General features: G+C 51.9%; 9 protein-coding genes across 9 annotated transcripts; 7 read left to right on the forward strand and 2 right to left on the reverse strand.

The window, feature by feature from the left end:
- Positions 1 to 488: 488 nt before the first annotated feature.
- On the reverse strand, positions 489 to 3,567 carry T310_7337 (Conserved serine proline-rich protein; the record flags this gene model as incomplete). The annotated part of the gene is made up of 2 exons (XM_013469854.1): positions 489 to 3,276; positions 3,338 to 3,567. The coding sequence occupies 2 exons, from the start codon at positions 3,565 to 3,567 to the stop codon at positions 489 to 491; spliced, it is 3,018 nt and encodes a 1,005-aa protein (XP_013325308.1).
- Positions 3,568 to 6,033: 2,466 nt separating this feature from the next.
- Positions 6,034 to 8,647, forward strand: T310_7338 (Fungal specific transcription factor domain-containing protein; the record flags this gene model as incomplete). Its single annotated transcript, XM_013469855.1, has 7 exons — positions 6,034 to 6,179; positions 6,233 to 6,947; positions 7,063 to 7,229; positions 7,288 to 7,372; positions 7,454 to 7,708; positions 7,763 to 8,236; positions 8,504 to 8,647. The coding sequence occupies 7 exons, from the start codon at positions 6,034 to 6,036 to the stop codon at positions 8,645 to 8,647; spliced, it is 1,986 nt and encodes a 661-aa protein (XP_013325309.1).
- Positions 8,648 to 9,317: 670 nt separating this feature from the next.
- T310_7339 (Retrograde regulation protein 2) lies at positions 9,318 to 9,823 on the forward strand (the record flags this gene model as incomplete). The annotated part of the gene is made up of 2 exons (XM_013469856.1): positions 9,318 to 9,331; positions 9,463 to 9,823. The coding sequence occupies 2 exons, from the start codon at positions 9,318 to 9,320 to the stop codon at positions 9,821 to 9,823; spliced, it is 375 nt and encodes a 124-aa protein (XP_013325310.1).
- A 535-nt stretch (positions 9,824 to 10,358) lies between these two features.
- On the forward strand, positions 10,359 to 11,598 carry T310_7340 (Allantoate transport protein; the record flags this gene model as incomplete). Its single annotated transcript, XM_013469857.1, has 5 exons — positions 10,359 to 10,391; positions 10,524 to 10,877; positions 10,936 to 11,003; positions 11,066 to 11,238; positions 11,300 to 11,598. The coding sequence occupies 5 exons, from the start codon at positions 10,359 to 10,361 to the stop codon at positions 11,596 to 11,598; spliced, it is 927 nt and encodes a 308-aa protein (XP_013325311.1).
- Positions 11,599 to 12,027: 429 nt separating this feature from the next.
- Positions 12,028 to 13,656, forward strand: T310_7341 (Small nucleolar ribonucleoprotein complex subunit Utp15; the record flags this gene model as incomplete). Its single annotated transcript, XM_013469858.1, has 1 exon — positions 12,028 to 13,656. One exon carries the CDS (start codon positions 12,028 to 12,030, stop codon positions 13,654 to 13,656), a length of 1,629 nt encoding a protein of 542 aa, XP_013325312.1.
- A 731-nt stretch (positions 13,657 to 14,387) lies between these two features.
- Positions 14,388 to 18,610, reverse strand: T310_7342 (Cutinase transcription factor 1 alpha; the record flags this gene model as incomplete). The annotated part of the gene is made up of 7 exons (XM_013469859.1): positions 14,388 to 15,473; positions 16,109 to 16,625; positions 16,680 to 16,838; positions 16,889 to 17,069; positions 17,120 to 17,452; positions 17,495 to 18,351; positions 18,447 to 18,610. 7 exons carry the CDS (start codon positions 18,608 to 18,610, stop codon positions 14,388 to 14,390), a joined length of 3,297 nt encoding a protein of 1,098 aa, XP_013325313.1.
- A 1,249-nt stretch (positions 18,611 to 19,859) lies between these two features.
- Positions 19,860 to 20,461, forward strand: T310_7343 (uncharacterized protein; the record flags this gene model as incomplete). Its single annotated transcript, XM_013469860.1, has 2 exons — positions 19,860 to 20,269; positions 20,413 to 20,461. 2 exons carry the CDS (start codon positions 19,860 to 19,862, stop codon positions 20,459 to 20,461), a joined length of 459 nt encoding a protein of 152 aa, XP_013325314.1.
- Positions 20,462 to 21,477: 1,016 nt separating this feature from the next.
- Positions 21,478 to 22,310, forward strand: T310_7344 (uncharacterized protein; the record flags this gene model as incomplete). The annotated part of the gene is made up of 2 exons (XM_013469861.1): positions 21,478 to 21,514; positions 21,748 to 22,310. 2 exons carry the CDS (start codon positions 21,478 to 21,480, stop codon positions 22,308 to 22,310), a joined length of 600 nt encoding a protein of 199 aa, XP_013325315.1.
- Positions 22,311 to 24,184: 1,874 nt separating this feature from the next.
- Positions 24,185 to 25,417, forward strand: T310_7345 (uncharacterized protein; the record flags this gene model as incomplete). Its single annotated transcript, XM_013469862.1, has 3 exons — positions 24,185 to 24,239; positions 24,365 to 24,519; positions 24,581 to 25,417. 3 exons carry the CDS (start codon positions 24,185 to 24,187, stop codon positions 25,415 to 25,417), a joined length of 1,047 nt encoding a protein of 348 aa, XP_013325316.1.
- Positions 25,418 to 25,470: the final 53 nt, after the last annotated feature.

Below are 25,470 nucleotides of genomic sequence, written 5' to 3' on the forward strand. Positions count from 1 at the left end.
TACAGCGTTGGCGTTCCTCCAGAACCTACATTTCTTTCTCCTGCATGCCTTGGCGCGAGCGATAGGATCGGGAGACTTCTGCTCCAGTGAGTCAAGTCAGCTGTCGAGAAGGATCTGAAGTAACAGCTCAGGAACACAGATTGTCAAACAGTCTATATGGCATTGGAAAATTTACTGACACAAGAGCTGGGAGCTCGCGCACACAGTATGTAGATACAAAAACCGAGAGTGGAAGCACAAATATCAAAAGTTCTGACTCAGTCAACTCATAACAATTTCACATAATAGGTGTCTCTGAACGCCGTTTGCCATTCATGCCCAGGAAGAAAAGGGAGTCAAAGTTGTCAAACTAGAAGCCATTTCGCCCAGTTGAAGGGAAAAAGACAGAAGAACAGTGTCAGATGATATTTGCATGCCGTCAATGATCTTTTTTTTTTCATAATCAGCATGGGGTAATTTCTATAGAGGCACCCTTTCGAGGAACAAAGCTACCGAGCGTAACCGCTGCTCACGACCGCAGTGCGAGGAACATATCGCCTTCCAGGACGGCTCGAGTCGCATCCAGCGGACCCAATATCAATTGACTGCATTTCCTGGGTCAACGCATCCATCCCCGTTCCAGAATAGTTCTGGTTCACAGGTTGGGCAATTGGCACCTTAGATGGGATGGGGGGGCCAGTGTTCTCTAACGTGTACAATGACGACTTCGAATATGGACTCGGCGACGGTGAGGCGGACCTCCGCAGCGGCTGAGGACTGCCATAGTTGGGCGTACTGTAGTTTCTTTGATGGTTGTGCCCATGTTGTTTTTCATATTCGCGAGAGCCACTGCCGGGCTGAGGAGGTGTGTGAGGACTTGCATTGGGTGCTTGTCCGTAAGACTGAGGACGGCCATTTTGCTTTTGAAGACGATTCCTGCCAGTGCGTCCAGCAGAATCCGGAGTGGTGGGCATCGTCTGATGATGGGAAGTCCCCGTCTCTCGAGGGGATGACCGAGGACCGTGCGGGGTACTTTGCTGTGGGTGCTTGAAGCGGATAATAACCTCTGGTTTTTTGGTCTTTCGCTCCGGTTCGGGAGCCCAGGTCTCAGATGGAAGATGGTCAGAAGGATCGATGATACGGCCATCATCACCAATGATGGGGCCGACCTCTTCCTTCGTCTGGCTCTCACTCTGTCTTCCCGAATCCGTCTCTCGATCAGGAGTCTCGTATCGCGGCCTGGGCTCCCCAGTACCGGATGAAGCCCTTCGTGCGTTGGGATTCAAAGTGTCATAGGAATCTGGTGAGAAAGGCATGCCAGATAACTCGCGATCCTCAACCGGCACGGGCTTGGGACTGATTGATTTCCTGTGAGGGATTCCTCGTCGATCAGGGCTCCTCGACCTTGATTTCCGCGTCATGGGTCTCTCCTCCACAGCACCCGGAGAAGAACGCTGCGGCGGAGCAGGCATTTGATACTGCGGTGCATCCTCAGGATAAGGAATCTGCGCGGTTGGAGAAGGCATATTGACCTGCATCCGCCCAGAGTGGTTTTCGTGCATGGCCCGAGGTGGCTCTGCTCCCGCACCTCCCGTATCAAAGCCCGCTACCAGGCTTGGAGGCATGGCTGATGAGCTGGTATTTGGAGAGGGATTTGAGGGATAGGGTCTCATCTGGGCGCTGTTTGTCGTCTTAGATGACATCGAAATGCCCGAGTGAGAGAGATCCTGTTCGGCAGGAGATATTGGCGCCGGCACGGCATGATCTTGCGATTCAGACATCGGAGGCGCATACTCTTGCGAGTAGGCCTTGTAAGACGCAGGAGGGGGCCCGGAACGCTGACTCCCTGGGCTGTATGCTGATCTGTGTACGGGTGGAGGAGGAGGTACGGACTCTTCCTCGTGTTCATCTTCGACAGTTGGCTGCATGGATGCATATGATGGGCGTTCCTCCTCTTGGCCCATGGATTGACGTGGGTGACTGCTTCGATATCCATCTGGCTTGGTCGAGGATGTGTTGTATTGGTGGCGAGGAGCCTGCTCAGAAGAAACTTGTGGCAAGCCCGGAGGAGACGACCCATAGCCATTCACTTGTGCATGCGAAGAATGCCTAGAATGTTGTCCGTAGGAAATCTGGTCGGCATCATATCGGCCATGCTCGGGAGAAGCAATCTGATGGAAGTTCTGTCGAGGAGGTGCTTCGTATTGGTTTTGTCTGTAGATATCGTTTGGCTCTGGCGGATAATCATAGTGATCCTGCGCCACAGGCTGCCTCTGCCAGTGATGCTCGCCTTGATGGGTTTCATCACCATATTCCGCTTGTGCAGGATGTGTGTCTGGATACGGTGGGTCATACGAATCGATGTGCTGGTCTCTGGAGCCCATCCGGACTTCCTCAGGATATGGAACATGGCTTCCGGCTGGCGGTCGGTTGTTGTGACTGGCCCTTTCCCTTGGCATGTCATCCGGCATATCATAGCCTCTATGCGAGTGCGAGGCTTGTGGATACGGTGCCTGCGGATACGATGCCTGGGGATATGGTGCCTGGGGATACGACCCCTGGGGATACGGTGCTTGTGGATGTGGCGCCTGTGGATGTGATGCCTGTGGATGTGACGTCTGGGGATACGGTGCCTGGGTATACGACCCCTGGGGATGCGATACCTGTGGATACGGTGCTTGTGGATGCGATGCTTGTGGATACGATGCTTGTGGATGCTGTGCCTGCGAATGTGATGCTGGTGATGAACCGTGCACCTGGGGTACGTGAACGTCCGATTGTCCCCCATGTTTCGACGACGGACGAGCATAATCACCACTGACCGAGCGTGGGTGTGTAGAATGGGCATGCCCTGAGGCCTGCGGAGGATGCTCCGGCACCTGTGGTCGGGTGGAAGAAGAACCAGTGGGATCTTCTGGCAGAGGTCGTCTTTTGACCTGCTTTGGTTGTCGCGGACCCGAGAGTGACGATCCCGTAGTAGTAGTGGTGGTGGTGGTGTTGTTGTTGTTGTTCTTGGCCTGGATCTTCTCAGCAGCTTCCTTTCGCTTCTCGATAACGGCCTCGTCTTCTGGTCGAGTATCATAATAGGTCATTTCGATGCGGACTTCACCAGCGTATTTGCCTTTGAATTGAAGCTCATGCCACTGATCACTCTGCCCACCTCCAGGGATGATTAGGTTATTCAGGTCAATCCATGTCTCGCCGATCAGATCGGTCTTCTTGTCGTCGTTGAAAACCGACACTTTGAGCCGGTAGTAATCGGGGGATTCATGGACGGTGAAGCGTAGCTCCTGGTCCCTGGAGATAACGATCAGCATGCACACGCAACAGCAGGATCCTGATGAGCCGGTCTGCATACCATTTTGGGGTCTGGCCGCCTCTCACGTCTGTGTCGGTCTTCTTCGCTTCTTTGCCCAAGCGGGCAGCACAGTAAGGATTCTGCTTGCCCAGGGTCTTGCGGTTGGGCAAGTTCTTAGCACGGTCAATCACAGCAACCAAAGTGCCAATCGCAGGACCGTCGACCGACATGTCCGCATAGATACCAGCCGTATGCCCATGGGGCGGTAACTTGATACCCTTGGACGCCATTGTAGGATAGGAGAGAGTATACAAGACTCTCAGAGGGAGAATACAGAAAGTTGATGGGTTTCGACTGTGCTACGCATCCGCAGCAATTGAGATGATGAACTGATATCAGAGAATGGCATCCGAAAGATGCCGTCCACCGCTCAAGAACGAAGGTACAGAATCAAGAGCAATTGACTCGATCGAGCATCTTGCAGCGGAGGAGCACAGAAGGAACAAGTGTCGGTCTGCAAGAGAGATTGATTCTGTCGAACGAGTGCATGAAGAGGAGAAGTTGGAGCTTCAATGCCTGTTATTCTGCATGGGCAGTGGGGAGCTGTTTTGGTTTGACTGAATCGGGCGAGGGGCTGGGCAAAGGCGGCGTGTGGCTGGTCGGCAGCTGTCTGGTGACAGTGGGCTGGGGCTTGGCAGGCCCCCAGCCTCGCTGCGGATTGGCCGATCGGCGGCATCTGCCCAGATCGCGGAGGAGCCCGCGGCGTCCAGCAACGTGAGTGGCCCGCTTGGGCTGCAATGCCGATCGAGGCCCGAAACAGAGCAAATCGCCAAAATAGCGGCGGCTGGCAGGGCGTTGCGGATTGGCCTAGAACTCCCCCAGCCACACGTCCGACGCGCCGGTGGGGCCCCGTCGGTGTCACGTGATTTAGCGCGCATTCCGAGGCCGTTGTGCGCGAACTCGCTCTTTCCTTTGACATCATCGTCTGTGGCGCGCGCCCGGCAACGCGTCCGCAGCACGGAGGACTCCGTAGACGCGCCCAATTCTACTCTTCAAGCTCTGTAGCGACGAGACCACTTTTGCAGGCTGGTCTCGAATCCGGCAGAACCACATTTGTGCGCTGTGGAGGTTGCAGGACTTTGGGCAGCACTCGCCTCATTTAGGGGGATATAAACCTGTTTCCAATGCAGGGTGCAGTGTACGTTGTAAGTGATAGCTGTCCGTCCTCCGCATGCACCGGCCTGATTCGCTGTGTGAGCTGGCTAAGACTCGACAGGAAACGGCTGCCTGCTCGTATACATGTCTTCTTTATGGAGAATCCTGTATCTGAGCGTGTCCTATATGCGATATGGAGTACACCATTCCGAGCCCTGCAGACCTATTCGACGTTGACCAGACACGCGTTCGCCATTAATCAGTCGAATGCACTCCACTTCTTGTCGAGTTCTGTAGCTTTAGTCAATTTACTCCGTACACGAGCTTTGCGCTGTATCTTCACCATAATTAGATATCTTCCAAGACCTTTTGCAGGAAATCATGGACACATAGTGGGATTCGTAAGCGACGGGGTTCAGCACTTGTTCCATTTATAGACCGCCTTCCGATGACAGGAGGGACCCGTTAAGTTGTACGGAGTAGTCGTATAACTCATACAATTACAATTACCTCAATTTTTGGCATATGACGGATTCTGTGCCATGGCGGCCTATTTGAACCATTGAGCCAAAATTCATATTTTAGTACAAATACAAGAGATTAACTACATTCTCTAGATTTTATTTGATAAAATATAGGTATAGAAATCTCTATCCCATCTTGTTTCGATATACGTATAACGTGTGCTATACGTATACATACTAGATTGGCTAGTGAAGGAGGAATCTAGATAAAGCTAATGAACTACCTGCACATTCGACATACAATCACCATCTATCTATCGACTTGTAAAGCACAACGCCATTCGGTGGGCGCGACTATTGATGAGATTAGGCACACTTACATATGTACAGTACAGTACGTGGGTACCTACTGTACCAGTCCTATAAGTTCCTAGATGTAATCAGTAACATTCATAAGTCTGACGTTGCAAATCTATTTATAGATTTCTTCTTCCATCTTTATCTCTCTCTCTCTCCCCCTCTCCCTCTTTAATGGCATGTGGAAGTCAGTCACGGCGTCAACCTAGGTCAAGTGAACATCACGAAGCAACGCAACTTTATCCAACTGTGGCTGAAATCGATCCTCACCAGGACGCCCATCAAACAAGCTATCGTATAGGAAGCAGGATCCATGTCCTAGCCACAACCTTAATGAGAGCTTCCCTAGAGACATGCCATAGCCACGAGATCGACATTGGCAAGAGGATATGTCGTATTTGGGTTGTTTGTGCCCTCATCACTGTCCTTTCCATTTTGCCGTTCTCACTGCTTGGCTTATATAATAGGGGTAGTACCGTGTAGGCTAGGCATCACTGAAACTGATGGAACATCATCTCCTTGTTGAGCGTGGTATGTATTAGCCCCCAACTCCGAGTGCAACTACGGAGCAAGGCTAGGGAAAGACCAAGTGTGGCGGAGTGGTCCAAATAGTCTGCCGTAATGCCGCGATTTCGGGGCCCTCACGAATTACATTCACGATCGATCGATGTAGCCCAACTCGGCCACCAGGCCACATTGCTCAGCCACCTTCTATATTTCTAGCGACGGATTCAACTGCTATGCGTCATAATCTTGCAAAATGCGTCTCTTGTTTCCAAGATGACGGAATCGTCGTCGCCGCAGACTCCGGGTCGGACGGTGTGCACGGGCGTAAGATCGCAACCGGATAAGCCTCATCAACGGTTGCCTCCGAACAGGCGAAGGCATAAAGTTTCCCCTGCGAATCGTCAGCGCGTGGCGTGCGCGTAAGTTTCCCTCAGGCACTCAACATCATTTCCTTTTGCTCAATCCAGACCAGCTGCAATCCATGTAATGTGCGACGCATCAAGTGTACAGGAGAACGGCCTTGCAAGGCCTGCGCTCGCAACTCCAGAGAGTGTATTTACCCCGAGGTGACCGAGCGGGTATATGTCTCGAAGGATGAACTCGAGGCTTTGAAGAGAGAATGCGCCATTCTCAGGCGTTGTCTCGAGGAGATCGTGCCATCGCAATCTCAAAGAGAGGCTCTCATTCGGAAATGGAGCGAGGCAGTCTCCCAGTCAGCTGATGAGCAAGACGAGGAACGTGACCCCCAGGACCTGCCAAAGGGTCGCATCCTCAGATATTCTGACACCTATGCGAGGTTCCACGGGGCCTCCGCTGGAGGCGTCTTCATTGACCAGCTCCGTGCACTTGTCGCCATGGTGCTTCCAGCTCTTGGAAGCTCTCCATCCCCATTGGGGGAAACAGAGAAATCCTTTACGTCTTTCCTGGGCCGCATTCACACGTATGATTCGCGGCCGATCGAATTGAATGAAATTAACCCCTTGGAGCTGCCGCCATTTGAGGAAATCGCGGGTTTGTTGGGGGCGTTCTGGGGTTATACAGAAGACAGGAATGACCCATTTGGCTGTGGTGGCATTTATTACTGGGGTGACCTGAGAGATATCCTCCAGCACGCTGCGCCGGCCTCGAGGGGGAGACCCGACAAAGGGCTTATGCCTGCTCAACGCGACTCTGGCGCTGGCTTGCCAGTTTGACTGCTTCCCAGCACAACGGGGCGAACACAACCCCGGGGAGACTTTCTTCACTCGAGCGAGACGGCTGCTCGGAAACCCATTGGCTGAGTCCACACTGACTGACATGCAGGCATTGACGTTTATGAGTTACTACCTCCTGGGCAGTGGCCGCAGGGATACGGCGTACATATACATATGCGCTGCCATGAGAATTGCCATGACTCATGGATTACATGAGGGATGGGTGGCGAACGAGAAACAGAAGAGAGAGTTCTGGAATATGTTCATTCTCGACCGGTGAGGTTGTCGGATGCCTGCGTCATATCCGCCCCTTATTGACAAGAAATTTGTCTAGCTGGCTCAGCTGTCTCACCGGAAGGCCATCGAGTATAACAAACGAGGCCCTGATCCTCGGTCTCCCTGAGAGGCCTGTTGGACAGGTCAGTTTCCGCGTAGACCCTCATACAGTGATCATCTGGCAGGGTTCCCCCCCCCCCCCCCCAACCTAACACATCACACAGGATGCCAACGATCTTCCGCCCCCCGACGGTCTGAGAGCTCATGTAGAACTGGCATTTATTATGGGCGACATCTCGTCTAAGATATACGGAGCTTTTTCACGGAGGCAATCACTGGCCACGATCGTCTGTCATATCAATGATTGTTTGCAAAAGTTGTCAGAGTGGCTCAATTCTCTACCGTCCACAGTTCGACTGACCATGGCTCCGTCGGCTGAAAATCGCAACAAGATAATTCTCCATTTGATATATAACCAGGTAAATCAATTATTCAACTTTTTGTTTTGACGCAACGCTGACAAGGTATTGCAGCTCGTCCTTTTGTGTACCCGTCCACTGCTATTTCTTGCCGTCAAGACGAGACTGAAATACTATTTTGTTGATGCAACGCACAGCCAGCGATTGCAATTTCCCGACTCCTTGGTCGCTACATGTGTTGATGCGGCCCGACGCAATGCGGAATTAATAAGCGGTCTAATGGAATCACGTCTTGCCGCCATGATGTTGACACTACGCTATCACTACTCATTCAGCGCTGCCACCGTTCTGGCGCTTGCCCTTCTCTTGCCGCAGCATGCTCGGATAGAAGATGCTCGACTCATCGAGATGCTGCTACAAGATCTGAAAAACCCGGGCCAGAGTGAGAACGAATGCTCTTTGGACTGTGCGAAGATGATTGCGGAACTTTACCCCGTCGTCGAACGGCTGCGACGCCTCACTTTTATGTCCTCTCGCCCCCCAGATTCTCGGGATTCGGGAGATTCGAAGTACGACCGAGATGAACAGGTGCGAATCACCTGCAGTAGAGTCCTCTCTGCCGTCGAATTGTCGACTTCGTTCCTGCCAGAAATCACGGTCTCCACTGAGGACCCAAACCGCAGTTCAGCGTGGCAGGCTACGCGCGACTTTCATTAGACATATCCACCTGGACTCTTAGAGACTGTCATGCTTGAATTCAGAAAAAGCTGTCAGACAAGCATTTCCCTATATCGTAATGCACCGCCCTACTCTGCGGCTGACAATTTACACGTATTAATAATCTATTGCAAATAGTCAGATACAATACGTGACTATATCAGAAATTTTTGGCCCCTTGTCAGTCTGCGTGGAACTAAGCTTTACAAAATACGAACTAGGTTGCCCGAATACGAGGACAGGGCTTTTTTCCAGGCACCCGCGACTCCGGACTCCCTATGAACTCCAGGACAAGGTTATGGCTGCATTCCACGTGGAAACCGCAGCTGAAACGTGCATGCTAAGCTTCATTTGATATATGCAAAGCTACCTATGACGTCTTCCTGTCACATTCCAAGTAAGAAAAAAAGAAAGATTATATTACTATCGCGCCTTTCGTATGACAAGAACCTCGATTATCTTCAGCCAGCCTCAGCTCTTGTCATGCAGTTACAGTACAGGGTTGGCTTGCACGTGGCTGGGGGTCGCGGCCTTGGTCTGTCTGTGGGGAACCAAGCAGCAGCCATCACGGGGAACAAGATGGGAGGAGAACGCCCATTTTTCCTGTCTCCATGACTCGAGCGAGGTTCAGCCGCAGTCCAATTTTCTGTCTGTCAGTCTTTCTGCTGGTCAATTCGTGCTATATAACTCAGTGGAAGTATGCAATGTGGAGATTCTCCACTGCCTCCTGGCTCTGGCTTGGTTCAACCCGAACACATTGTGATACGATCAATCAAAGAAAGCATTGGACTCTGATTGATTTCTATGACTTAGGATCCATCAATTGTTGAATTGTCACGAGATATTATTACCGGCCTCAACGACTTTTTGGGGAATTGTTCCTGATCATATAAATTCCAATTGGTTATCTTTTGGAAGCGTCATTGCGTTTTTGTTTCTCGATGCATACACGATGTATAGGACCCAGTAACGGTCTCTGTTTTGATATATCTTGATATCACAGTGTTGCATCTTTGATCTTTATCGCCTTTGGAATCTTTTTGGGATCCGTAACCGGTGGGATTTGCAATCAACAGGGTTATTCTACTATTGTACAGTACAGATTCAATGGCGTTCCAACAAGAGTATCCTGACAAGGTGCGCTCCCCCACAGACGCACAGGGAAATACTCAAACTGCAGCTACTATTACTACGACAACAACACATCAAGAGAACACCAGTGACGACAATGGATCCACATCGTCACACAATAATAATAATGGAGCGCCAAGCAGTGATACCCCTGATGAACTCTCAAACGAGGAAGAAGAAAAACGATATAATCGAGCGTTGAACCGCAAACTGGACATCGTCATGCTCCCGTTCCTGTCATTCTTGTATCTTTTCAGCGGGTTGGATAGAGGAAATGTTGGAAACGCAGAGACTCAAGGTGAGGATGAAATCGTCTCCTTATTATAAACGTTGGAGGGCTTGTTTTTCTTATGCGATACTGATTGAGGATGTCAGGCTTCACAAGGAATATTGGAGCAACTCCGGATGATCTCAATCTTGCAGTGTCTCTCTTTTTCATTACTTTTGTGCTCTTCCAGCCTATATCGACTGCTGTGGGACGTCAAATTGGTGCTAGGCATTGGATACCAATTCTGATGGTACTCTCTCTCTCTGTCAATTTTTTTTTACGACGGCCAAAAGGTCGCATATGTAGTGCTTGGAGCTGTGCTAACTTATCCTGCTTTCAAAAGATATGTTGGGGTGTCTTTATGATCGCTCATGCATTTATTAAGGGACGAGGTAAATCCGTCGACTTGTACTTCTTCTTCGGTTTTGACTTAAGATAACTAATTGAAGTCGGTATTTGTAGCTGCCTTGATCACAGTGAGACTCCTGATCGGACTTTTCGAAGCGGGCTTCTTCCCTACGGTTTGTTTTTACTTGTCGACGTTCTATACTCGCTTTGACCTTGGGTTTCGCTTGGCGTTGTTCTACGGTAACTATGCTATTGCTGGGGCTTTTTCTGGTGCTCTGGGTAAGTTTTTACAAAAGGAGAAAAAAAGAAAAGATTTTTTTTTTGAACTTCGACGTGTATGAAGACTCTAACTAACTTCGATCCCCAGCGTACGGCATCTTTCACATCCGTGGCAGTCTCTACAGTTGGTAGTACCTATTCGTGATCGAAGGTTCTGCTACCTGTATCGCGGGCATCATCGCCTGGTTCTGGTTACCCACGGGCCCTGGATCGGCTTTGTTTCTCAACAGACGCCAGAGAGAGTTCGCCGTTGCAAGGATGCAAAGCGACAATGCCCGATACGTGCGCCACAGCTTAGGCAAAGATGGCATGGAGAAGATCTCAGAGCGTCTTTCAAAGAGAGATATCGAAGAGATGGTGAAAGACTGGAAACTGTGGTACGCCTTGATCTTCAATATTTGTGCGTCTGTCTCGGCACAGGATTTCTCGGTCTTCCTTCCTCTGGTCGTTAAGGGGCTGGGATACACCTCTATCAACGCCAATCTGGTATGGAAACTCCTAGCACTTCTTCGAGTCGAACTGTGAAACTGACGGGAACACACAGATGTCTGTTCCTCCTTACGTATGTGGGGCGATGGGTCTGTATCTCTTTGCAATGAGCTCCGATCGTCAGTAAGTTCTGCTCCAATCAAGATGAGAATTCACGCAGTTATAGAGGCTAACAACATGAAAAGCAAGGAGAGGGGCTACCATATAGTCGTTGGGCTGCTCATCTGTCTTGTTGGATTAGTCGTTCTAGTCACCGTACAGCACAATGGCGCCAAGTATGCTGGATTGTGTATCTTGCTGTTAGGAAGCTACACTTCCGCGCCTCTTGTCGTTGCGTGGTTGAGTGGCAACACTCCGGGTGAGCAATGAATTTAACATTCTTATGGTCATCAAAAACTAACAAATTCTATCCTTCCTAGAGCCGGGCAAGCGATCCTTCGTAATCGGGGTGAATGGGTGCGGAAACCTGGCGGGAGTCATCGGCGCACAGCTTTTCCGAGCGCAATACGCACCGCGGTTTCTCCTGCCCTTCTACGTCACCTTGGGACTGACGATCTTTTCCATGGCGGGGTTCCTGTCGTATCGCTTCGTGCTGCGCGCCGTCAATCGTCGCAAGGCTCGCAAGATCCAGGGCTGGAACGAGCAGCAGCTGGACGACGAGCGGAGAAGCTCGAAGCGTTATGCCGACAAGAAGTATATCTTTGTGTATGGGTTGTGAAGGAGGGAAATCTTGTGTGCAGAGGAATGTGCAGCGTCTATATTTCAGCGGAATTTCTGATGATCGAAAAGCCTGTTGTATACACATACGGAGTAATTCTTCAGAAGGCCTGTTTCCGCCTCATGTGAGACAAGAACAGTATTATTCCAGATCTTACAATATTTCATCCTGCTTTCGTATCTGACTGGTCAGTGGTAGTGTGATGTCGTACCGGGATTACCAAAATTACACTTAGCGGTATCGACATCGATGCTCTCCGCCTTGACCGATCAACTTTTTTTTTTCTTGGCCGGGGAGCAAATATCGAAATCTCCGCAACGAAAATCATCACTGCCCGCGCACGAGAAACGTTGCGTGCAATGGGCTGCTTACTGCAATAACTTATTTTTCGTTCTTTTTTTTCTTTTTAGTTATTGCACATCAGTCACAATGGCGGCGCCAGTGCTCCCTCTTCCCCAAGTCAAGCTCCCGCAGCTGCCCTCCGCCCGTCTGACGCCGGAGCAGCTGTACTGGAGGACGTTCAAGACTCCTCTGCTGATCTCCTCGCCCTCAAATAACCCCATCAATCTCATTACCCAGCCATCCGCGCCGTCGTCCCTCTCTGCCTTCCCCTCCGCCGCCCAGCCGCCGGATGTCTTCACGGTGACGACCGGCGCCCGAGTGCAGATATACTCGATCCGCACACGAAAACTCCTCAGGACGATTACGCGATTCGATGACACGGCGCGCGGGACCGATGTGCGACCGGACGGCCGCATCATCACTGTCGGTGATGATACCGGTACCATTCAGGTCTTCGATGTCAGTTCTCGCGCCATCTTGAAGACGTGGAAGGATCACAAGCAGCCCGTGTGGGTGTCGAAATTTTCTCCCAGCGATCCGACGACGCTCTTCAGTGCCAGTGATGATCAGACGGTCAGGCTCTGGGATCTCCCTAGTGAACACAGCTCAAGGACGTTCCACGGCCACACGGACTACGTGCGAAGCGGAGCATTCATGCCCGGTTCGATGGCATCAGGCGGCATGATTGTCTCGGGAAGCTACGATCGGACGGTTCGACTGTGGGATCCAAGAGTTGAGGGGCGCGCGGCTATGATTTTCAAGATGGGTGCGCCGCTCGAATGCGTGTTGCCCATGCCGTCAGGCACCACCGTCCTCGCCTCGGCGGATAATCAGATCGCTGTCCTGGATGTAGTGGCTGGGAAGCCGTTGCACTTGATCAAGAGCCACCAGAAGACCGTCACCGTACTGTCTCTTGCGTCTCACGGCGATCGAGTGGTGAGTGGTGCGCTGGACGGGCATATGAAGGTGTTCGAGACGACAGGATGGAACGTGGTGGCCGGCTCCAAATACCCATCTCCGATTTTGTCTCTGCGCGTCATCACATCGGGTCCCGACAGGGAGGATAAACACATTGCGGTTGGTATGCAGTCCGGTCTGCTGTCCATCAAGACCCGACTCTCTGGACAGGAGAAGGTTCGAGAGCGGGAGCGACAGAAGGAAATGCAGGCTCTGCTGGAAGGCAAGATCGAGGAATACGACAAGAAAGTCGCAAAGAAGGCAAAACTGCGCGGCAAGGGATGGGAGAAGCGGCTGCGAGGTCGTGACTTTATCGGCGAAGGCGTGGATATCATAATCGAGGGCCAAGATAGGAAGAAACGAAAGAAGGAACAGAGCTGGGAGCACGACCTGCGCAAGGGTCGGTACGCGGCAGCACTCGACCAGGTGCTGTCGACGACGGACAAGACGGCACAGCTGACCCTGTTCACGGCGCTGAGACATCGCTCCGCCCTTCGCGCGGCGCTCAAGGGCCGCGACGAGGTGACGCTGCAACCCGTCCTGCGGTGGGTGTACAAGCACATCACAGAGCCTCGCCTGGTGACGCTATGTGTTGAGATCGCGATGAACGTGTTGGATATCTACTCTGGCAATCTGGGCCAGTCTGCGCAGATCGACAGCCAGGTCGAGAAGCTCCACCGACGGGTGCGCGAGGAAGTCGAGCGGGCGCAGCAGGCGTGGCAGACGAAGGGGATGCTCGAGATGCTGAAGGTGTCGTAACAGGGTAGCAGCTGGGAGGAATCAAACAAAAGCTGGCCAAGCTTGGACGTTCCAAACGTCAGAGTCAGCGCGAGTTATTTATTAATAGAGCATGACCAGAGGCAGAGGCAAAGAGCCCTTTGCCGGTTGTGCCAGCGCCAAGGTGCAGTCGACACTGACCTTCGGCCACTACAGAAGAAAGAAAGCCGGTCAGTCAGTCCATTTGCGGACTGAAGAAGCCTGCCGATGAAAGGTCAGGTCAGAGCAATTGGAAAGAGTGCCAATGCCGTCGAAATGTTGGACGTCTTTGTCATCGAAAACAAAAAAAAAGATTGCATATTTGGGTACGAAATGTTCTGGATACCCTTCTACATACATCTACCAGGAGCTGGGAGTTTTGTGGCGTGGCATTGAGTAAGATACGGCGTGCTGGTTTTTTTTGTATTTGTTGTTTCAGATGTCCGTCATAGGACTACGACTTGGGCGACTGTTATAAAAAAAGCTGGATGGATGGATGGATGAACAGAGGAGCGTGTGTATGTGAATGTAATGTAATGGAAGTGTAAATGTAGAATCTGAAAAAAAAAAGAAAGAATTTCATAATACGTGTCTGTCATCATGCTGTGTATATATAATCCACAAACCAGTTTGGATTAAATCCCTACCGATCAATATATGCACATCGCCTCCAGTAATAAATACAAAGCACAACTGCTACAATACAGCACGTGTGTATCTTCAACTACTGCAAATCATGCAACCGCATCATTCAGCCTCGAAAACCCCTCCGGCGGAGGCTGCAGCCAGTTCCGCTCGTCGTATGTCCATCCCTCCGCGCCCTCGATGACATGGAACGTGTAGGCGAACCGGCTCTTGTTGCTGGTGTTCTTCTCGCTCTTGTGGAGGACGTTGCCGTGGATGAGGACCAGGTCGCCCGCTTTGACGTCGAGGATCTCGAAGTCAGTGCCTTCTTCCACGCCAGTATTATTGTTTTCTCTTTCAGGCTCTTCTTCTTCCTCCATCCCTCGTGGTAACCCGGGCCCGTCATTCTCCACAAACTTTGTGCCCCCTTCCTCTGCGCGCACAAACCGCCGGCGGATGTGTCCTCCTTTCCTCCCGCGATGACTCCCCTTCCACATGCCCAGCGAGGCGTTCCCAGCCCCGGCATCCTGAAGCGCAATCCACCATCCCACCGCCGACGGCGGGCTGGTGTACAGAAACTCCGAGTCCCGGTGCGGCGGCACCGCGCCCCCGATCCCCGGCTGCTTGCAGATGACCATGCTCTGCAGACAGCGCGGATCGCGGAAACCCAGCGAGGCGGCGATGGCGGCGTTGCGGCGCGACAGCGTCACGCGCTGGAAAGGCGGGGATTTCGCATGCAGCGCATGCCCGATCTTGTTGATGGCTTGCTGCTTGGGCTTCAGCAGTCGGGGTCGCTGCTGTTTGTCGTCTGGCGGCGCCACGGCCTCCGGCTCAAAGAAGAAATGCACCTTGTCCCCCGACGAAAGGAAGTACTCGTCGCCGACGTGTTTCCCGTTCTTGTCGCTGTCGACGTCGTCGCCCGTCGTGAATCGCGTGAGTGGGTGGCTCTCCAGCGGGAAGTTGTCGAGGAGGTCGTGCGTCGTTGTCAGCAGCGACTGGACTTCGTCGGCGCTGAGGAAGCCCCGGATCACGAGGTAGCCGTTTTCATTGAAGAAGTCGAGCTGTTCCTTCGTTAGGCCCGAAGGCTCCGACTGACTTGTTGTAGCAGAAGTTGCAGGTTCCACGGCGGATGGAGCCATTTCTTTTTGTCCTCGCAGGTAGGTCACTTCAGGAAGTTGCGCTTTGAAATTCTTAGACTAGACTCAGATAGATGCCTTCTTGCATTCAATTATATGAACATGGGCTGCGCGGAGGGTATGGTTGTCGAGAATAATGTGTCACGCGAGGCAAGATAATGAAATGCTACTTCGCAGTGCGGGGTTGGCCGGAGCTGGCCGAACGGAGGGGACACTGCTGCTTATCGATAAGCTTTGTCCAATCTCGTCTGACGCTTATCATTGCGCTGATTTGTATGGACAGGGATACTGATATATCTACTGATATTAATCATGTCATGTATGCACGTATGCTATATGTATGTACATGAAATTTCAATGTCATTGACTCGATTCAACTTTTGACTTCTTTCCATTCTTCCACCGGGGAAGAGTATATTGGATTGAAGCTATCTACCATGCACGCGCCCTTTTTCTTTGGGAATACATATATGTACATACAGCACAGTACAAATAGATGACTGTATGAGCCCCAAGGAGAGCAGAAACAGAACATTGCCAAATCCAGCCATATCCCATAGAATAGTATTCAATAGGGGAGAAAAAAAGGGGGGAGAATCACAGCAAGAGCTAATCTACAAAAACCGGTACAAAAAGTCCAGATTCAACGAGTTCAATGAATCCAGCCGCGGCGCGCAGGACCCGAAATTCCGCACAAATTCCTCTTCGAAGAGGAACGGTTCGCATAGGTCAATTGGCATATCTCCTATTTCGTTGTTGGAAGGTGTGAAGGGCTGCTGCGGCCCGTTCTCGGACCATATCTGCTGCTGGTGCTGGGGCTGGGGCTGGGACTGTTCCTCACATGGCTGCGGGCCGGGTCCCGCGACGTCGTGCTCTGTCGATAGTTCCGCTGAACTGGGAGTGCTGTTGCTGTTGCTGTTGCCGTTGCTGAGATCAGGAATACTCTGGGTGCTACGAGCGGACTGCTTCGTCGGCGTCGATCCTCGCTTCGGGCTCTTTTCTTCCGATAACTGCAGGTATTCTGCCGTGCTCTCATCCAAGCAATGGAAGAAGATCTCCAACACCCAGTAATTGAGGTCCCACGACTTTTGCAATTCTTTCAGCCCGAGAAGACATAGCTTGGCCCGGTGCTCGGCCAGCTTCCTCTCCGTGCCCTCCGAGCGGCAGAAATGAATCGTATGAATGCAGAGTGCAGAGAAAATGTGCGTGATTCTTCAGTCTTGTTAGCTGACTCCTTCTTTCCCTTGGCAGGGTGACAGTACTCACAGGTGCAGCAGCCCGTGCTGGACTAGGTTTTGTGACAGCATGTCTTCTATAATCCTTGTGCTTTGGCATGCCGCTTGGAGAGCAGTTTTTCCTTCCTTTCTCTTCAGTTCGTCTGAGGGGTCGAGGTATGATGGACGGTAGAGGAGTATATAAAGGTTACTGACAGAGTCAGTCAATATTACGAAAAAGAAGACCAAGTAGTTACTTACTTATACGCCATATGCAGCATTCCCGCAAAATACATCGTCCCGCGTTCGGTCGCATCTTGGAGCTTTAATTCCGGCGGTAATTCTGCCTCCCATTGCATAAGACGCTGTCGAAGTCGGTCTCGTTCGGCTTGTTCTGCCCGCAGCTTTCCAGGCAAGTACGCGGTCCACACGACTTCTCGAACTGTATCGTCTCAGCGAGTGACCATTCCAAATACGGGAGAGTGTTCATACGCAGCCTAGCCAGTCGAGTCATCTGGATCATGTATAGTGCGTGCTCAACCTTCGGTGTCCCGAATATAGCAGGGTTCCCAACCGGTCCCTCCTCCTCGAAGTCGGACTCTTCGAGCATCGGAATGTCGCAGTCTTCGTCTCGGATTCGCGCGGGTAATCCAAAAGCGGCTGCAACTTGTTGATCCCGGATCTGAAAGTCTGTCAACAGTGCAAGCTTCTGACAAGGGTGCATGAATGCCGTACGTAGAGTGACCACCATATTCTCTTCCTCACTCTTCTTTCCTTGGGACTCAAAAGCGACAGCTTCGATCTGAGGCCTGTGAATCTGATATTCTTTGCTGATCCAGTGAGCATACACTTACAGCATATGCATACCACCCGTCTGGGCAAGACTGATGGCAGCCCCAAGCCAATACCGGGTATCTTTTTCATGACTCGGAGTGCTACGCCAGAAACTCAACAAGAACAAGGCCTGCAGTTTCGACAACGAGTCTGTTTCACAATCTGCGTCGAAAATGTCTTTCGCGCGGTCGTAAAAAAGGAACTTAGTCTCGTAGCGATCATGAAAGCCTGCGTCGCGCAAAGCCTCGTCACGACAGAGACTCGCACCGATGAACAGCATCGACTGGAGCAGTAAAGGCGATATAGTCTTTTTGTGACAGGACTCGCTAATTTCGACACGGTCGACAATCGGAAAGCACGGGTGGAACCACTCGAAATACGCCTGCAGAAGCATCTCGCACACCGGAGGGTCAGGGAAATCAAACGCTCCTTCGCGCATGAGCTGCTCGACTCTTCTTGCTCTGCGACTGGCAAACAACGAAAAACTGCCAGACCGGCGACAGACCACTTCGGGAATGGGGTATTGCCACCGGAATTTGCTCAGTTGGCCTCCGACGCCTGCTTCGGGGGACTTGCGTCCTTCGTCCACCACGCAGGTCAAGGGACTCGATTCGCCGAAAAAGACGGTTCGATCCATCTCTCCTTTCACCTGATGAGGGCATGCAGGAGAAGGTACAGGTGCCGTGTTAGAGACACCTCCTCCATGATTGCTCTCATGAGGGAGTGCATCTTTCTGATCGATCGTAGTCTCACGAGAGCGCAAACTATCACATCCAGAGACAGAACGGCTAGCAACATCAGAGGCTAAAGAGGATGTTTCGAAGCCCTTCTCGCTAGAGCGCTGAGCAGTCACCCCGTTTGGATGGGGGTTAATGATGTAGCGAGGATACCTTAGGTGACATCAGCATCACCCATATCAAAATTAAAAAAAATATATACACAGTTACTAGAAATTATCTTCCTTTTAGGTAGAACAAAGACATACTTTCCCCTTCTAGAAATACCAATCTCACATCGAGCCCCCGACACCCTGCAGTTGTCGCAGGGCTGCGTCTCGACGACGTTACAGCGGACGCGACGGGCATGGCAAGTGGTGCATGCTCTTTTCGCGCGCGTCCGGACAGGGCGACTGGGTGATTTCGTGCTCATTTTTTTTTCAGACCAAAGAAAAGACCAATTGAACATTGGGCATTTGTAAAATTCAAGAATTGGGAAAGATGAGTGGCGTGTCGATAAGCTATGATTGTATGCACATATTACTGTACCCTCCGGATGAGTCGGCTAGCATATAGCCGAGACGGTACGGTACGGTACGCAATACATAGGAATACAGACGATCCAGTTCGCAACAATTGAACTGGAATCATGAAAATATTTATCCAGAAAAAAAAATGCATTGTAAAATTTTTAGAGAATTTGGGCTATAAATTGGAGAATCTGTGTTTCATGACCAGTGCAATTCTGTCGTCTCGATAAGCCGTACGGTAATTTCTGTACCTAACTGTATATATACATCCGCCGCATGAAGTATATTGGACGAGTCTGACTCATATAGACGTTCGCAATAATGTGCTCATTATATCATTTCCAATCTGCTACTCTTACCACTAAAGATCTTACCTCTGATCACCATTGCTGATCTCGATTCGTATCGTGACACCATCCATGTCCACTGCATGAATATAGTGCTGTACTTACATCCTCTCCAGCTACCAGTATCATTTCTGTGGAGAATGACAACCACAGGAAGAAAAAGTCTCCTCCACACTGGGACGAGGACAGTCCGCAAAGCTGCCCATCTTCTGCGGTGACGACGACGGCGATTGACGGCGGTGGTGGCGACAGCTTGAGCTTGAACAGCAGAACACCATTCGCTCGATAAGCGCTGGGACCGCTATCCATGGACACGATGTGCCTCTCCACAAGAGTCTGAAATGCCACCATCAAGGCGGGTGGTGCGGAACAAAAGACCGACTCGAGCTGGGTCGGGGGCTCCGGCTCGTGTCATGCCATGCCATGGTTAAGATCGGCCGTAGTAGGTTCGTCCCGTCCTGGGAGGCTAATTTCGACTTGCACACGTTCGCCATGCGCGACTCGTGATTGCCGTGATAGGAAAGCTGTGATGTCAGACTGTTGGGGTTGCGTCGCCACGAGAGAGGATATAAATGCGCGTTTTGGGGCCTCGATTGTCTTGAAGACGAATTCCGCAGCGAAAGTAAAAATCTATAATATACCTGCCAGGTATATGTGCATACACGCTACTTGCATTGACATACCAAGAACTTGACCATTTCATCACCTGCCAGCATCGTGAATCCCGCAACCACCGGCCACAGCAGCACCGCCGCCAACGTCCCCCGAGTCTTCAGCGTCTTCACCCAGAACAGCACCGGCCACCATGCCCGACTCCTACACCAGCTCCTCCTACTACTACAGTTCTGCGACGAGCACGACAAACGGAACCCAAACCTCCGGTCACCGCTACACCACCACCTCGCACACCGACCCTGCCGGCAACACCATCGTGCGCACCGCCCACCAGGACCTGGGCCAGCCGGCCGTCATCGAGGAGCGTCGCTACGACCGGACGGGTCAGGAATTGCTCCTCGGCCCCGGTAGCACCACCGCCGGCGGCACCAGGCGCATCGCCGACCTGACTGAGCAGGACTATAACTACAACTACAACTACAATGCCACGGCCGACACGACGGGGACGAATACCACGGCGGACGACGTTGTCGACGCTGTCGATCCTGTCACCGGTAAGCGATATCGTGATGAAGGGGATGTGAGACTCGCGTATGAGAAGTAAGAAAGCGAAAGCGAAAGAGAAAGTAAACCTTGGATACCGTCTGAGAGAGAAGAGGAAAACCCCAAAAAAGTGCGTATAAACGGGCTTTACCTCGATCTTCACATTGTTTTTTTGGAACTTTTGAGCTAAACTTGAACAGAACTGAACAGAATAGATCAAGGCTGACTGAACTGATACGATATGGCTGACTGTTTTTGAGATTCTTTGCGTCGTGTTTGTGTTTTTTTTTTTTGCTTTGCTGACAGAAGTCAGGGCTTTTCTTGACCAGTGGATGTTGATCAGCTGTATATAGTTTTTGTGCTGTACATACATACATTTGGTACTGTGCAGGGTGTACAGTACATACTTGGTTTTGCATATTGGTTTTGGTTGGTCGCTCTTTGCGTGGTTGTTGATGTGATTCAGTGAAGGGCGGAGGACGGAATGCATTATTCGCTTCGTCTCGCGAAGCGTTGATATCAGTTCATTGATTTTGACATGCATGTATGTTCTTCAAAGAGAAACTTAGAAGAAGAACAAGAACTATATATGGTTCAACCTTGATGTAGATATGAAACCGCATAATGTAAAATGCTACGGCAAGAATGTTCCGTCCTCGTAAAAAGCAATCATTTATCGTGTTCTTCATCGTATAGATCCTGCTTTCTCATTGTAATTGCCCCGCAATGTTGAGAAATAAACGAGGTTGTATCAGTTAGCTACTCCAGGCAGCCTGATCCGCCCCTCACGGCGTCGTTCCAGCAGCCGGTGCAGCTCCGGTGGGAGCTCATAGCTCCAGTGGCACAGCATGCCCCCTATGAACCCGATGGCATCGTTCTTGAAGCCCACCAGCAGGCCGACCGTGACCATCATGACGGTCCATCGTTTCTTTCGTTCCTCCTCGCTGAGGACAGCTGAAGTCTCCTGCTCAGAATCGCCAACTACCTGGCACTTCCCAAGGTCCCGGGCTCCTGCGGTGTTAAGGCTCTCTCCCACCTTGGCCAGTTCAAGCCCCGCAGCGATAACCATGATCCCCAGAAGTGCAAACGGAAACCGGTTAAGCAGGTCGACTAACGTTTCTCCGGAAAAGAGCCCGATCAGCACTTTCAGCACACCTAAGAAAACGATACTCGAGCCTGAACGGGCCCCGAACCGATATTGAGCCGCCAATCCGCCAGAGCCATGACACACAGGCATCGCCCCGAACCAGCACCCCAGCAGATTCATGGCTGCGACACTCAGCCCTATGGAAGTGACGGAAGGTGTGTAAACGTCCGGCAGCAGATCTCCTGCAAGATGGACAACTGCAACAACCGAATTCAACGTCGTGAGTGGCAGTTGGCCAATGCCCGCCCGCGCAGCACCAACGAGCCAGTCATCGCCGTCTGGCACTGTCAGGATTGGAGCCCACGGTCTAAACGTTGGCAGGTTCGCTGATTGCGCCGTGAGAATAACGGCGAAGACAAGTCCCACGACGAGAACGATCAGCGCATAGGGCACATTGCGGTAATGATTCGTGGTCAACAAAAAGAGAAAGGCCCCAATCGCCCAGAGAAGGTTATCCGCCCACGATGGGGTTATCCAGCTAAGCGAGGAGATCAGCCTTCCCCCTGCAGTGATAATGAGCGACAACCCCGCTCCAACCTGTATGCCCTTGATGACAGGAATCGGAATGGCGTTCGTGAACAAGCGCAAGAGACCCGTGATGCTGAAAAGGAAAATGCAAGCAGCCACGAAGAGGCCGGCGGCAGCGATCTGGCCAGGGCTGAAGGAATTTGCGATCGCAACGGCAGCAATCGCTTTCATCGGCTGCACAGGGAGCGGTATCCCAAAGACAAGCCCTGTAAGGATATTGAACACGCCGGAGAAGATCAGCGTGCTGGACAGAGAAATGGTTCCATTGACCGTCAGGGCGATGGCGATGGGCAAGAAGGTGCCCAGATCGCCCAGCGAACCCGAGATCTCAGAGAAGGGCTGCTCTCTGAAGACCCTGAGATTGCGGGCGGAGATTTCGCGGAAAGTCTGTATTGCCATAGCGGGGTGGAGATAAGATCGTAATCGGATCTGAAGGTTCGAACAAGTGTCGTACAGCGGGAAACGAACTCGCACTAAAAAATTACCGAGGGCATCGGGGCCGGATCTGCGATTCAGCTTCCAGAAACCGGATCGAGAAGAACCAGCGGTGTTCTCTCCGCTTCCAAATCGTCGATGGGGTTGTCGCTGCTAGTTGTGTCAGGATGAGGACGGCGCGGAGCTAAAAGATCGATTAAATTAACCACCAAGTTCCACCAAGATTCCGCCCCTCACAGCCGTGACTCCATGGGCGGGGCCGGCTACTTTTTCGGCTGCGTCGCTGCGAACCGAAACAGACCATTAATAGGAAGCTATGCTGCGAGAGGTCTTAGATGCTTGTTAATATTTGAGCTCTGTTATTCATTTTGAGATTCCCTGATTGGCTCTCAAATTCAAAACAGCGTGGACGGGTGAAGTTTGGGGATGCTTACATAATTGTTCCCCGCGTACAGATCTGTAAACAGAGGTAACTCCCGCAGGCGGGGGGTTGGTCCCATGGATCAGAGAGGTCCCTGGAACAAGCCAAGGGAAGAAGAGTATTTTTGCTTTGAAGGTTCAAAAGAAGAAGAAGAAGAAGAAGAAGAAAGTCCCTGCGTGGAGATGTGGAAGATAGCGAACGTAAATACCAACACGTTTGGAACTTCATATATTCCCAAAAAGGAAACAACGCCCAACCCAGCAGTCTGGGACACTTCTGCGCCATGTAAAAAAGCTCACACCAGGGGTCCACCCTCCCGGGGCCCGCAGGTGCTACGAAAACCCCCGCCTATGCTTTGGCGGGCAGGGGTTTTACTAGACAATTGGTGTTAGGAGATTAGGGGAGGGCGGAGGTGAGATAATTCGAAGGATTGGAGGGATTCGAACCCAGGCCGTTCATCTGGATGTTAGATGTGTAAGAGACTTAGGCTACTTAACCGCTGCACCATCGCAGCCCGGGTTGTTGACAGGAGGGAGAGTCGAGAGATTATATGCCAGGAGCTGAGGGAGTGATTGGACAGGCCAGCCAGATGCATGCAAACAAGACAATCAGAAATTACCTGATTAACGAGCCTCACAGTATAGAAATCGATCTGTCCAAGCAGTACTTCAATTTGCTAGATAGGCACAGCTCCTTAGTCATGTGTTCTCCAGAGCAGACGTATATCCCAAACGGGCAGGGGCTGCTGACGTGAGCAGGCTCGCCCAGCAATGGAAGCCTCGCGTGTTCTGCGGGAGTTCTGCAGCGCGGCGATTGGCCGGCTGCGGGCCTTGGCGCATGCATGCAAGCGGCCTGATTTGCCGGCGCTCGCCATGCAGCGTCGATCGGCAGCGAGTGCCGCGCCATCCCGGCGAGGTTCATCGTCCGTCTCTGGAAATCCTCTGCTCGACACAAAACTAAAAAAGCGATAGTCTGCTCCCAGTTCCACCCGCGGCCACGAACTCCTGGGCACCTGATTTAACCTTGTCCGGAATTGACTTCTTCGATCCACGGACGCTTCCAGGGTTGCCAAAATGCCAGTCCCAAGTCCTCCCCTCCCGCCTTATCATCAGGCCCGGCGGGCATTTAGTCCCAGTGTGCGTGCCGCGCGCGAAGAACCGTCTGGCAGGAGGAGCCCGGCGCTCCAGGTTGCATAACTTTAGGCATGGCGCTGTCGGTGGGCACGCTCGCCTTCCAGAACACAAATCCCTTATAAGTACCTCGAAACACTCCCCCGCAACTGCGCCTAGCCGACTTTACGCTCTCGCGCGCGCACACACGCCTACACCCACGTTCAAGCAGAGTGCGCTATATATATGCAGCGCCGTGCAGGACTTCGGATTTCCTCCGTGCTGCCACCGACTGACCTCCTGATCCCGTGCAATCGGCCACTGCACGATCTATGACTGTACACGGCAAATTCAACCTTGCCCGTGCCTTTAAGCTGACACCACATGGTAATTGATAGCGATTTCCTCCCATTTCCTGCCTGTTCTTGATTCCTGTCTTCAGACGGGCGTCGTACTTGCTAGAAACGTGGTCAGACGAGGATTAATCCGTCGTTTCTAAACAGCTGTCCCAGGATCCAAGTTCCATGCCAAATTCACCAATTTCTCCATCATCCAGGCCGACTACAAGACGGTGGGCCGCCATCACATCCGCGCCGACATTGTAATTCCCAATTCGCTAGCCCCAGGCAAGTGGCCTGTGATAGTCCGATTCCATGGCGGCGGACTGGTAAGTGTGGCCGCCTACCAGGCACCGCGACAGTCGAGTCGAAATGGCTGACAGACCGCAGATAATCGGGGACTCCCTCTTCCCCGATTGGTTTCCGCAATGGCTTCTGCAACTCGCCGAGAAACACTCCGCCATCATCGTCTCTGCAAACTACCGTCTCCTTCCCGAATCCACCGGCTTGGATACCCTGGAAGATGTCGAGGATTTGTGGTCATGGCTGCATTCCTCGCAGCTCGCACGCATTCTCGCCTCTCAGCCCCGCCGCCCTCTTGAACTCGATCTCAGCCGGATCCTGACTGCTGGTGACTCTGCGGGTGGTCTCCTCAGTCTTTCTCTGGCGCTGTCACATCCTGATGAAGTTCGAGCCACAATCGTTGCATATCCTTTAATCGATGTCGACGATCCAGCCTTCGCTGTTGGATCCAGCACCCCAATGTTTCACCTGACCGAGGATGATTCGTCGGAATCGATGGTCGACCAATATGTCTATAGCATCAAACCGGGCACTGTTGTCTCCAGTGCCAGTCCGCCCAAACGAATGGATTTGTTCGGCGCGGTTATTCAAGAGGGCAAATTCCAAGAGTTATACAAACGCGGATCAGAAGACTCACCACATCGCAACCGCCTCTTCCTCCTACGGAGGTTAGAGGCTCCCGGGGCGAAGTTGCCACGGGGTGGGATAGTGATTATGCATGGCACGGAAGATGATCTTGTCCCGCCAAGGGGGAGCGAGAAATTCATTGCGAAGGCAAGGGAACTCCTCAAGGACCAGCAAGGGAGTGACAGACTTGTTTTGACGATGCAACCGGGTAATCATGGCTTTGATGCAAATGCCAAGTTGACCGATCGGTGGCTGAGTAATGCCATCAGCGGTGCTGTGGAAACATGGCTGGAATAGGAGGGGGGGGGTTTGTCTGCTTCTATATAATTCTTATAGATTAGCCGTGGGAG

This window comes from Rasamsonia emersonii (assembly GCF_000968595.1).
Source record: "Rasamsonia emersonii CBS 393.64 chromosome Unknown ctg1118621760531, whole genome shotgun sequence".
Lineage (NCBI taxonomy): Eukaryota > Fungi > Ascomycota > Eurotiomycetes > Eurotiales > Trichocomaceae > Rasamsonia > Rasamsonia emersonii.